This window comes from Oenanthe melanoleuca, chromosome 2 (genome assembly GCF_029582105.1).
Source record: "Oenanthe melanoleuca isolate GR-GAL-2019-014 chromosome 2, OMel1.0, whole genome shotgun sequence".
Lineage (NCBI taxonomy): Eukaryota > Metazoa > Chordata > Aves > Passeriformes > Muscicapidae > Oenanthe > Oenanthe melanoleuca.
The window spans coordinates 50,074,157-50,086,220 of record NC_079335.1 but is presented as its reverse complement, the minus strand read 5'-3'; the positions used below and the strand labels follow the sequence as shown (position 1 = coordinate 50,086,220).

Genomic DNA, 12,064 nt, shown 5'->3' with positions numbered 1-12,064 from the left:
TATTTCAACATGCCCATTTCTTTATCATAAATACACCTAATACCCAGACTCTTGAAAGGCCAGAGTTCCCTTTCCAAACTCTGCTGATTATTGTACAGTTCTGAAACTTCTCTCCTCAGCTGGGTCTACATAGGATTTTCTTTTTTCTCATTACTGCATTACCATGTAATGCCACTGGGAATAGAAGGAAATTACAAATACATGCTAGCATTACATAATGTGCAAGGCAGGAACTGTGAGAGGACATAGCTAAAAATGCAGATAATGCAATGTCTTTATTGGCATGTGCTGTTGCCATGTTTTTGTCCACACTGAACACTAACATCTCCTCTCATGCCAATCAGCATTCTCCCATTTCAAAACTCATTTGCTCACATATCCTGAATGTATCATTATACTCATGATGCCTGCCTTCATAATTCATGCACAGTAATTAATGCTGTGCAACAAAGAAATTCAGACAGAGATATCAGGAACTTTGAGAAGTGGATTGCAACTCTGAGGCTCAGCCTGTGGCTACAACATACTCACAAGAGCAGTACAAGTGTCTCATGGCCTTTTCACAGTAATGGAAAGACCCTGAAACTTTTGTATTTAGTGTCTGAAACCCTGCTGCTTCCAATGGTATCTGCATGTGTTTCCAAACAGCCTGCCTGGCTTGCTAGTTTGTTGGTTTTTTTTTTGATTTTTTGATTGCCAGTGAAACAATGAAATCTACTGATCTCCTGACCAAGTGAGTGATTTTTGTAAAGACAGTACATTTCAGGAATAAAGGCAGGCAGTAGCTTTGAAATTTCTATGGTAGTTTCCAGTTGTACTGGAAAATATTTATTATCTTACTATCTTATTATGGCCTTTTGAAATATAATAATAATGCTTCTTCTTCAAGGCAGAGAGATTAAAAGTATGTTTCAAGATTAAGCACTTCAAGTAGAGAGATGTTTGTTTTATTTTCTTATTTATGCAAGTGGAAGAAGTTGGGCACACAGGTGATAAAGGGCATGCATGGAGAGTACACAGATTGCCTTCACTCTAGGACACTTAGCTTTCAACTCACATAATTCAAAGTTTATTTGCTTCCTTCTGCATGTTTTCTTCAAGATACTTGTAAACTATACTACTTGGCAATTGCTGCAATTCTCTCCCTCTCATCCTGTCTGGGCTTTGCAGCCCCAGATGCTGCTGGACTGATCCCACATACTCAGAGCACTCAAGAGAAGGAATACTCTGGTGTCCCAAATACCAAGTACTGCATCCACAGGGATTTGCTAGCTGACACCTGACACATTTGGTCATCCTGTTCTTTCATTTCAGACTGGAATAGGAAAGTACCAAATGTCTGTGGTGTCTGTAAGACTAGAAAGGTTGGCTGAATGGGCCATTAACTGGCTCCAAGAGTTTAATGGGGCAAATCCAGTTGAGCAAACTCTGTAATAATGTAGTTTGAAAAGCTGATCATGAGGCAGAGAAAAGTCTAGATGGTCTTGCCTTCTTTCTTATCCATTTTTCTCCCTTCTCAAGTCTGCTCTTCAGGGAGACTTGCTATCACCAGGTAGTTCCAGAGTTATCTGAGTCAAAATCTTTGGGATGTTTACTATTGAAGCTTTTTGAGGATGTGGCACAGAATAGCAGGAAGAGGGTGGTATGGGGACAACATTTTGCTGCTAATGTAAACAGATAAAAGACGTGGAAACACTTGACCTTTTTCATGGCAAGACTGAATAGAAATATGTGCAACAAAGAAAACTTAATTCTCCTGCTGAAACTAAAATCTTGCAAGACAACTTCTTTCAGAGGAGGTCACAAAGACCTTTTATAATGCAATGTGACAAACAATCTAAAGCTCTTTCTAACACAGATGGATGTATAAATAGCACTAAATGCATGCAGTAATTGAGCATTACAGTTCTCATTCCTGTGTATGAGCCAGATCTTTGCAATAAATTAGCATTCCTTGGTTGAGTATATGGCACTGACCAATTTATACATTTGCAGAAAATTTGGCCCCAGAGTCTTCTAAACTTTAGGCTAAGTTGCCCTGAAGAAGTAAAACGTACAAAGGGTATTGCCTTGGAAGAGTGAGTCTCCCCTCAACAGATGTTGAAGAGCCCTCATAAAAAAAAATATTTGCATTTGTATGCTTTTTATGTACATGATTCAAAACTTTACTGACCCTTAAACTCAAATTTCTGGAAAAAGAGAATATCTGCAATAAGACATATATTACACAATTTCCACAGAGGAATAATCTTAATTTAAACATTTCTTGTTTTGTTTAAGCCTTGCAAATTACAATCATTCTAAAAGTCAAAATAGCTTAGCCAGCTGTTAAACAAGTGCATACATTCATCATTACTGAGTGCATTACTGCTTTAAACATATATAATTCCAAAATAATCTCCTTGAAACAAAGACAGCAACAGCCATAAAACATGCTGGACCTGAAATGGAGACAAAGCAAGCAGTATTTTTTGTATTAAAAATCTGACAAAATACATTTCAATCATGTCCAGTTTTATGAATTCTAAAACAACCTGAAATGCCATTTGGCATTCCTGATTATTGTGTACTTCATCATTGTAAACAGAGCTTTGTGAACATTTCCATGAAGTCTGGTTTTTTGAATCAACATTTAAGCAATCAGTATTGCACTTTCTCTCCTTTGATGCTGTGTTGGTTGTGTGCAGATTCTAAGTGGCATAAAATATTAGGATTTTTCTTATTTAAGAAGAGAAAAATAATTTAATCACAGGAAAAAAACCTGGACTTCAGAATGACCTCAGGTATCAGCTTTGTTGATATGAATGGCAGAATTTCTGCTCTCCTTTTCCATCTCAGGAATTGAAGAATTTTATGTGTCATGGTTGATGTGTTGATCAATAAAACAACAACAGTCATTTACACTGCAAGTTTAGTGCAGTTTCAAATATCTGCATTAACCAAGCTGGTAGCTGTAGCAGAATCAATAGACAAGGCATCTTGCCTGGTGGTGTGGATAAATGAAGTATGACAAAACTTTTAACATCCAATGAATACAGACTAAGATGATAAAATCCATATGCAGAATGTGTTTTGCAAGCAGTGTGCTTGGGAGTGGAATGTACTATAAAGTACAAGTATTAAGAAATTCTTACTTTCATTTTCACTCTGCTTCACTCAGCATTTACATTCTAAGTCTGCAGTCAGCCTTCATTCTATTTTAAGACCTGTTGCAAAGGACCTTGGTAAATTTGCTGCTGTGTGTTCATCTGTCAGTTCTACAGTTTCAAGTCAATTTAAATCTCTCCTCCTATTTCCTTAACCACACATCCACTTATTTGGCACACTTTCATCTCCTAACAAGCTCCTTTCTATTGTCAGTGAGTTTCTGATATGTCACTACTGCTATAGGAGCCAATCATCTTTAGTTCATTATGTAGATAAAAAGAATGAAACTATTTTTTTATTAACAGCCTAATATGTTCATGCTTAAACAATGACTCCAACTTGTATCATTCTCATCCAGTGCTTGAATTCAGAAGGACTACATTAGTTTTGTGAGATAAAGTCAGACAAATATCAGATAATTCTGTTTCTAATCTAACCTGCTACATCAGTTTCATTAAATGTTCTCTAATATTCAATGCTTTTTTTTCTCAGGTGGTTTAGACTTCTGTGATGTGCTACATTTTCTTTTTAAATAGGTGTCTGAATGAATGACTGGACAGGATTTCCAAAACACAAACCTATGTACATAAAATATATATAACTAATAGTAAGAACTCCTAATTATAAGAATTGTATGAATATTCTGAAGAAACCCAAATAACATTTCTTTTCATTCATGCATATATAAGCATACCAGATCTGTATTTCCCAGATGAACAGAAATTATCAAAAACTTCAGCATAAGGATGAAAATATATGATAGTCACTCAGTATTGATGGAAACTCTTCCTACAGTAATAAAGTAATTAAGGAGGATAGGATACACAATTACCCAAAAGGAAAAACACCCTATAGCTGAAAAATCTCTCATCTTTGTTTTTGTATATTCAGAGTATTGAGCTCATTACTGGTTCTCATTTGAAATAATCTAACAATTTCTCTGTCTTCCTCACTGAAAATCAGGCATCCTTTATTCTAATCATGAAGAACTTACACAGTACCATGTATCTGGCAGGGAGAGAAACCTCTGAAAACTGGAGATTCATTAATGGATACTTTATAACACTGAAGAATCCAAGATACTGGTTTTAAAGGTTGCTTTTTAAAATTATTATTTCTCCAACTGTGGCCAAATACTGGAAGTACTTTATGAATGTTACAGTACATACTGTTTAAATTGGCTAACTTACTAAGAGTTGACTACCTTAAATCTGTGAAGTAAACAAGAAAATTGAATATTAAAGACAGTAGCTCAGCATAAAAAATGTGATATGCCCTTGAACTTATAACACTGCAGTAAGCAATTACCTTAAAGAAGCCACTCAGACAACAGAACTATGGCTTTGTTCCTTATCTTCAAAGAACAAGCCACTTGCATCTGGATCAAATCCTTTAAACAATACGTGAACACTCAACATCAAAGCACTTTCGTTTTCCTCAGTTATTTAATTTAATTAGAGCTAATGCAGGCATGAATTTAGACACTGATTGCTGTGTAGAAAATCCCCAGAAAATACGTTCAAGAAATCAATCAATTTGTTTTTTAATTTCCTAAAGAACTTTCCCCCAGTACCTGACAGGAGCGCCTCTGCTCTGTGCAGGTTTCAGCAAGACTGTCACAGTGCTGTCAGTTTGATTCAAAGGTGTTTCAAGTTCATACGGTGGCATAGAGGGTGCTAGAATAAGAAAAGAGGCAAATAAAATCATTATTCTTGTATTTCTTCTTTCAAGAGCTGTATCTTTATTTGAATATGAAATTTTAAAAGCTTCTTCAAATACAAAGACCATACTACAAGTCTAAGATGCTTTCTGTTACAATGGAAGTGTGAGACAACTGTTAAGTAACTTCAGGGAAAAAAACCCAACAAATCCCAAATAAAGAAATACCAGCTCACTCCCAGTTTCAAGACAGGAAACAGATACTAGTGGGAGTAAGTTTGCAGAAACTATTGAGAATCCATCACTAGGAAATGAAAAGTTATCTTAAGAACATCTGCAAATATGCATGCTGAAGTGACTATTGTTTTTGAAACTGAGCCCAGCTTTCTCAGTATGACAGCTGTATCAGGATGAACTCACATAATTTGCTTTTCCTGGAATTTTAACTAGTGCTATAACTGTCCTAGGTCTACTGTCCACCAAGACAAGAGTTTATCTTAGTCTGAAGTCCCACTCAGCACTTTTGCAAACTGTGTCTTCATTAAAGATTTACAGTTGTGATTAAAACAAATGATGCCTCAGTTATTGCCTTTTCTATTGCTACTTTCTTCACTGCTGTCATCTACTCACATTTGTATCATTACATTGGAGGGAAGGCTACTCAGTTAATTGATTATTTGACAGGAAGTCATATCCTTATTGTTCACTTGTTAATGGTGATGCACAATTAACAGATTTAAAGGCTAGAGAAGCATAAAGTGCTCATTGCAATGGTCTCTTCTGACTGCAGAATTATGCAGGGCAATTAACTTCCCTAAACTAATTCCTGCTTGAAAGAAAATAACACATTTAGTGGGGAAGAAGACCTTTTCTTTAGAAGATTCTTCCAAAGATTCATTTACCTCTTCTCAATTCACTCAGTTTCATCTTACTGGACACTTTGTGTGCACCATACCAATAGAGTGTATAGTTCTCCAGATATAGACAGTGTCAACATCCAGCAAATTTTTTTCAAGTGTATTTTCCAATAATTTTCATTTTTCCAGTATTATCTGCATCTACTTGAAAGGTAAATGAATTTATCTCTCTTTATCCACAGTGCCCTTCATATCCAAGTAAGGATTGCATTAAGAATTGCACTGTACTCCACAATTCCTCAGTCTGCTGTGAAAACATTAAAATCTTCATTGCTTTGCATTGCTGTTCACCAGTTTTGAAACATTTCACAAATAAATTAATCTTCAAAAACCTCCCTGTATGCTCAGAGGGTTTTATTCTGTTTACAATCCTCAATATAAGGAACAAACATTTAGACTAATAATTTTAAGCACTTAAGTCATACTATCACACATTACATTAAAGGCTCAGGCACACTTTGCAGTTCTGAATATCCAGAACTTTATCATATAATGCCTCATTCTCAACCTGACTATCCTGAAAACAAGAATGGACAGCAACTGTATCTACAAAAAGCTGTAGGAACTCTGAACATTTTTGAGTACTTTGTCATTTCTTGACCTTGTTCTCCAGCTCGTATCTTAGCAAATCTTTTGATTTTCCTAATTTATGACTCCTAAGTCCCTACTTGCTCCCTACTAATTTTAGTGTTCCTGCAAAGACCAAAACTGTGTTCCTGTCCCAGATATGAGTTGTGGTTCTCCCAGCCATAACCTTTAGCCCTGGCTACATTTCTCCTCTCCATTTTTCTTTGTCTACATTAGGACTCCTCCTCCTCCACACTGCCTTCATATAAAGAAGGAACTTATTAATAAACAGAGGAAACAGGAAATATTCATGTAATTGTAAAATAAAACACAGCAACTATTTCCAGTGCATAAGAGTACTACTCAAAACACTTGACAGAAAATTTAGAGGTTTTTATTCAGAAGGAAATGCAGTCCATAATTAGACAGAGTAAAATGCAAATATTGGTCAAATTACACTTAATCTGTTCTAAAAAACAGTGAAACCTTTCATCCAGAAAAAGTTCTGTTTCACATCTTGTCCAAAATGGAGAGCACTGGCCACATGAAAGAGCCTCAAAGCTTTCCAGTGAGACAATGAGATCACAACCAATAGCACTGCAAAGAGGGTTCCATATCCAACAGCAAAATGCCATATGGGACTTTTCAATTATATAAAATATACACACTTTTTTTCTATTTTAAATTAATCAGAGATTGGTTTTAACTACCTATGGACAAGGCATAAACACTTCTTGTTGTACAGTAACTAAGAGGAAGCAATGAGAGCATGGAGTGCAGACAAGACAACCTGCAGAACCCCACCACATGGAGATTTGGGAGGTTTGCCTCACCCTCAAGCACTCCTGCAATTCCTGCTCCCACTAGGGAATTTTTGTTGATGACATACCATTTTAGAAAACAACAAGTTAAGATCCAGTACTATTCCCAAATATCCAGACTCTCATCCATACTCAGGCGTCTCCATTCCTCATTTGAATAAGGGGTGGTCTCATCATCCTAACTCATACAAAGTTTTGCTGTGTCAGAAATTAATTTTTGACAGAGAAAATTTCTGCTCAGTACAGGAAAGGGGAATGAAAAAAAACTCCATCTTTACTGATCAGAGTTAATTATGTTTCCTGTTCCATAAAGAGTTAATTGTCTAACTTGAAAATGAACAACATTTTTGTTTCTCTACAAACAGCTGCGTTGGCAGTAACTTCCACCTTGCATTAACTGTCCTCTCCTATAATAAGATAGGAGAAATCATTCCATTTCTGATAAACAATTGTCAGTTTTTTTCATTCCAGTGAGGCCAGAAAATGAGGGATGGGGGAGAACTACACAGAATGAGAGTAAAAGAAAAGGAAGATTTTGTATCCAAATGCCTTCTGGCATTTTGGTTGACCAAAAATAGGTAAGGCAATTTTCTGTAAATATTATCAAGGGACCAGTTTATTATTGAACTGCTAGTTTAATTCTGAAGCAGACTTTAGAGATGTGAAGAATAAAGGGATTTCAATTATAACTTTGCAAAACATTTTGTCATGAATTACATAAGCATTTTGGAGGATGCAGTAATGCTCCATCCCCTCAATGAAGTGTTCCTCTGCCTCAAGGGAGGGCTTGAAATATTGGTCAAGGATCTGCAGAAATGACAGTCGTGCTGCTGTTATCTGAAAACCTAGTCCTGATGTTCTTGTCTAATACAGTTTCACATCCACTTCAGTCCCCATGCCTGTTAGAACACAGGCAGCCTGGCAGCTAACTACAGTTTCTAAGTGAGCTCTAGATGTACAGCATCTCTGCTCCACTCTCGATTGTTCATGGCTCATTAAAGAGATTTTCCAGCACTGTTACTGCTCTAATTTAGAATCATGTCAAGGCTGACTAAGCTCTGAATGAAGCCCTCATCTTCAGGTCCAAAAAAACCTTATGCTAAATGTTGCAACTGCAGCTGGCACTGGCTGCAAACACATAATTCACAGGCGTTTCTTGAGTGATATGTTACAGTTGTGAACAGCAATTTCAAAATACTAGCTAATATTTAAGCACTTGGAAAAAGCACTTCAGGTATGGTAATGTATGTCACTTTGACATCTTCGAGGATGAATGTGTTCTTCCCTTTTTCAATTTGCTGCTTCTTAAATTCTAAAGAAGTAAACAACAAAAAATTTACCCAACTCATTATCATAATATTCTTTGATGAAGTACCTGATATTTTAGTTGTGAACTGATTTGTTATTGGAGGTCCAAAGCCTTTAGCAGTGCTGGCTCTGATGGTGAAAGAGTAGGTAGTGCCAGGATACAGTCCAAAAAAGAGATAGTGTGTTTCATTTCCTAGCTTTGAGACTCGTCCACTTTGATTGGATAAATCTATTTCTGGGTCAAAGGAACTGACTGCTTTGTAGGTGATCTGCAAAAGAATAAGAAAGTTATAAACTGCCTTGAGCAGATGGACAGAGATTGCATCTTTATCCAGTAAACCCTTCTGATGTATGCGCTGTCAGACATTTTATGATAAGCTATCTTACTCTCTTATACTCTTCAAATCCTGAATCCCACGAAGGGGCACAGGAACTGAGCTGTAACTCGTATGAGTTATTACTTTTACAGATACAGAGACTTACAGGCAGCTAGATTACAACTCTAAAGGATGAGTTCAAGCTTACATTAATTCCTTCAAGATGCTGGTTTCAACAGTGTCATATTTTGAACTCATCCTAATGTTGGTTTTGATCAGCACCAGTAGCAAAACCAAAACAAACAGATAAAAAACTGAGAAGTGACCAAGAGGGGGTACAGCCCCCAGTTCCAGCAGACTTTACTGTAATTACACTTTTCCCTGAATAAGGTTATCTGTAAAAGATGATAAGGGCAGCTTAAGGCAAATTTTTCAGAAATTGGGTAAAGCTTCTATTTTAGTCTGAAGCTCAGCTATTACAATTGCTAATTTGGTTTTTTTTCAGGTTATTATATTGTACCTAGGTCAGATTCTCATTTAGAGAGAAGAAAAGATTAATGTTAAATAATATATGCAGAGTGTATATTGTATCCTCAATTCCTTCCTTGATTTAAACAGTATTTTTAGTTTTCATTAGAAATGTAAGTTCAGGGTAAAACTTGATCCAGACTTCTATTAATTACTGATTTCTATGCACTGTAATGAGAATTTTAAAATATGAAAGCCATCAAAAAATATGAAAGCCATTAAAAAATTAGAAAAGTAGAAATGATTCACCCCTCCTTTTTGCTTTTAAAGTTTCATCTTCATGCGAATAACTCCAAACCCCTATTATATAAAGTGATAATTGACATTCTTTTTGCTATACTTATTCAATATAATTTTAATTAAGTAGGACCCATAATACAGTACACAGACACATCCAAGTGTCAACGTTACACACCTTAAACACTTGCAATCTCATAAAACCTCTGACCTAATGAAAATTGATTGTTATATGAGCCATCTAACAGAACACTGATGAAGTGCTGAAAATTAGTAATAAAAACTTTCATATTATTCAAATAAATGCCCACCTTATTATAGTGGACACAGGCTTATCCTCTACAAAACCTCATCCATAAACTGAACTCAAAGAACCTTCAAAAGTACACAACTAACCCTTCTAACTCTAACAGATGACAGATTAAACTACCAACTGTCTGAAGTTCTATCAGTAAAGAAATTAAGGTAACATATTGCCCCCTATCTCAATACAGCTGATGGAATTATGTGTATACATTTGTATATTATGTGTATATGTATATATATGTGTATATGTATATATGTATATACATTATGTATACATTTAAGGATGGACTGCCCAGATACAGTGGGTGAACTCCTCAGCAACTGAATTAGACAAGCAGGCACATCCCTAAGTAGAAATGTGTGTTTCCATGTACATAAAATGTTTCTATCTACCACCCTGTGTTTCTATGTACATAAATCTAGCAACAGTAACAACATTAATACTTCACTAAAACATTCTGATTTCTGAATACATACAACTGTCATGGTAGCTGGAAAGTTGTTAGCTTTATAAAAAATCAATTCATACTTTTTCATAACATTTTATCCTCTTACAATAAAATAGTTTTCAAAACAGTATCAATAGGTTACCATTCAATTTAACTTTTCTTTTACACTGTATCTCATTTAGGTGGGTTTTTTTAAACAAAGCATTTCAATACCAATTTTGTAGTAAGGTCAGGTAAGAAGCTTAACAGTGATTACCGTCTGACAGCTTAATCTGTGCAGTCTTTTGTCAATTTTTTCTAAGAGGTATTCAGGCAGAGCTTCCACATGAGAAAAAGCAGTGATTTTTAGACATCTAACAACATACAATTTTGTTGAATTTGCATTTTAAAAAAGCTAGATTTTTAAAATTATGCCTGCTTGTTTCTATTACAATAGGCTTCCAATAATGATGCCTATCTAAATGTGACATTGACTGCAACCACTGTCTTATGTCTCTTATTTTTAAGGAATTTGCTAAGATCTGTGTGCCAATCTTTTAAATATTTGATCTAGAGTACTAGATAGAATGCTATATCATGGTTATAGATACAGCAGTTTTCATAAAGCTGCTAACTCAGGACATACTGGGTAATTCACTCTAACATTATATTTACTTTTAAATGGCTACTTTTTTTAAAATGAGTTTAATTTTACATAAACTGCAAAAACACATTATTTTTTAGTAATTATACACTTTGGAAAATCAAAACTAGACACAAAATGTGGCAAATTTCCAGATACCTCATACAAAGTAATCACACCATATGTTTGCACTGGCTCTCTCCACTGAAGAAAAATCTTCTCTTCAAAGGTACTCCCTTGAATGGATTCAAGAGGCACAGCACTCGGGACTGACAGATAAAAAAAAGAGAAGTGGTTTTAAGAAAAATCTCAGAAGGACATGCTCTGCTTAAATATTTGTACTGCTGAGGCATAAAAAGCATCCCACCATAATTTCCCCAAAGACTGAAGCAAAGGCCAGGGTAGCTCAGGAGGAGAACAATTTATTTAACAAGACAGTGCCATTATGTGTTGCCTTCAGTGTAGGAATGAATTAGAGAGCATCACACATTTCCTGTAAACCTCTAGAAATAATTAAAAAAAAGGACAATTCAGCCTTTAATAAGGAACTAGGTGATGTCTCAAATAAGAATTTTTGCAAGTAAAATCTGTTTGTGATACCTTCTCGCCAACAGTGTTACTTCCCAAAGTGGAAAACGTATTGAACATTCGTACATGAAAATGGACAAGCATTGAAATAACAAAGTGTAGTTTCAGAAGACAGAACCAAAAAAGTTATCTTGGACAGATGAGCCACATATTTCATTGAACAGTGACGCTCACTGACCTACAATAGAGTGGATGTAAGAAAAGTGTGAAACAGTCAAAGTAAAAATGTGACATTATTGATTTTTCCTGAAGTCTCTTAATGTGGGAGAAAGACCTGTGAACAGTCAGGGATGTCAGAGGTAGGTATGTCATGAAAGGTATGCAAACTGCTCTCAGGTATCTACTTGTGTTCCCCATTTGTTCTGCAACCATTGTCTTATCCCCAAGACAACACAATTTTCAGGAGACATGCAAACAGCACATGGATGTATATCTGTGATTTTATTTTGTAACAACACTGGTAAAGTAATGTGAAAAAAAAATCCTGAAAAATGCACACAGGAGTGTTGTGAAGCAATTGGCATTATGGTGTTTGCTACACAAGCTCCAGGTGACAATCCAATAGAAAGATACACACAGCATTTTCTACTTGCCACAG

At 35.6% G+C, this 12,064-nt stretch overlaps 1 protein-coding gene across 5 annotated transcripts in view; it reads right to left on the bottom strand.

Moving 5' to 3' along the window:
• Positions 1-12,064, bottom strand: part of PTPRM (protein tyrosine phosphatase receptor type M) — a 437,605-nt gene that overhangs the window by 194,134 nt on the left and 231,407 nt on the right. For all 5 annotated transcript variants that reach the window (XM_056483790.1, XM_056483785.1, XM_056483787.1 and 2 more), the window contains 3 exons: positions 11,038-11,147; positions 8,487-8,688; positions 4,721-4,823 (listed from right to left, as the gene is read on the bottom strand). In XM_056483790.1, coding sequence (XP_056339765.1) covers positions 4,721-4,823; positions 8,487-8,688; positions 11,038-11,147 — 415 coding nt within the window. The remainder of the gene's footprint in view (positions 1-4,720; positions 4,824-8,486; positions 8,689-11,037; positions 11,148-12,064) is intronic.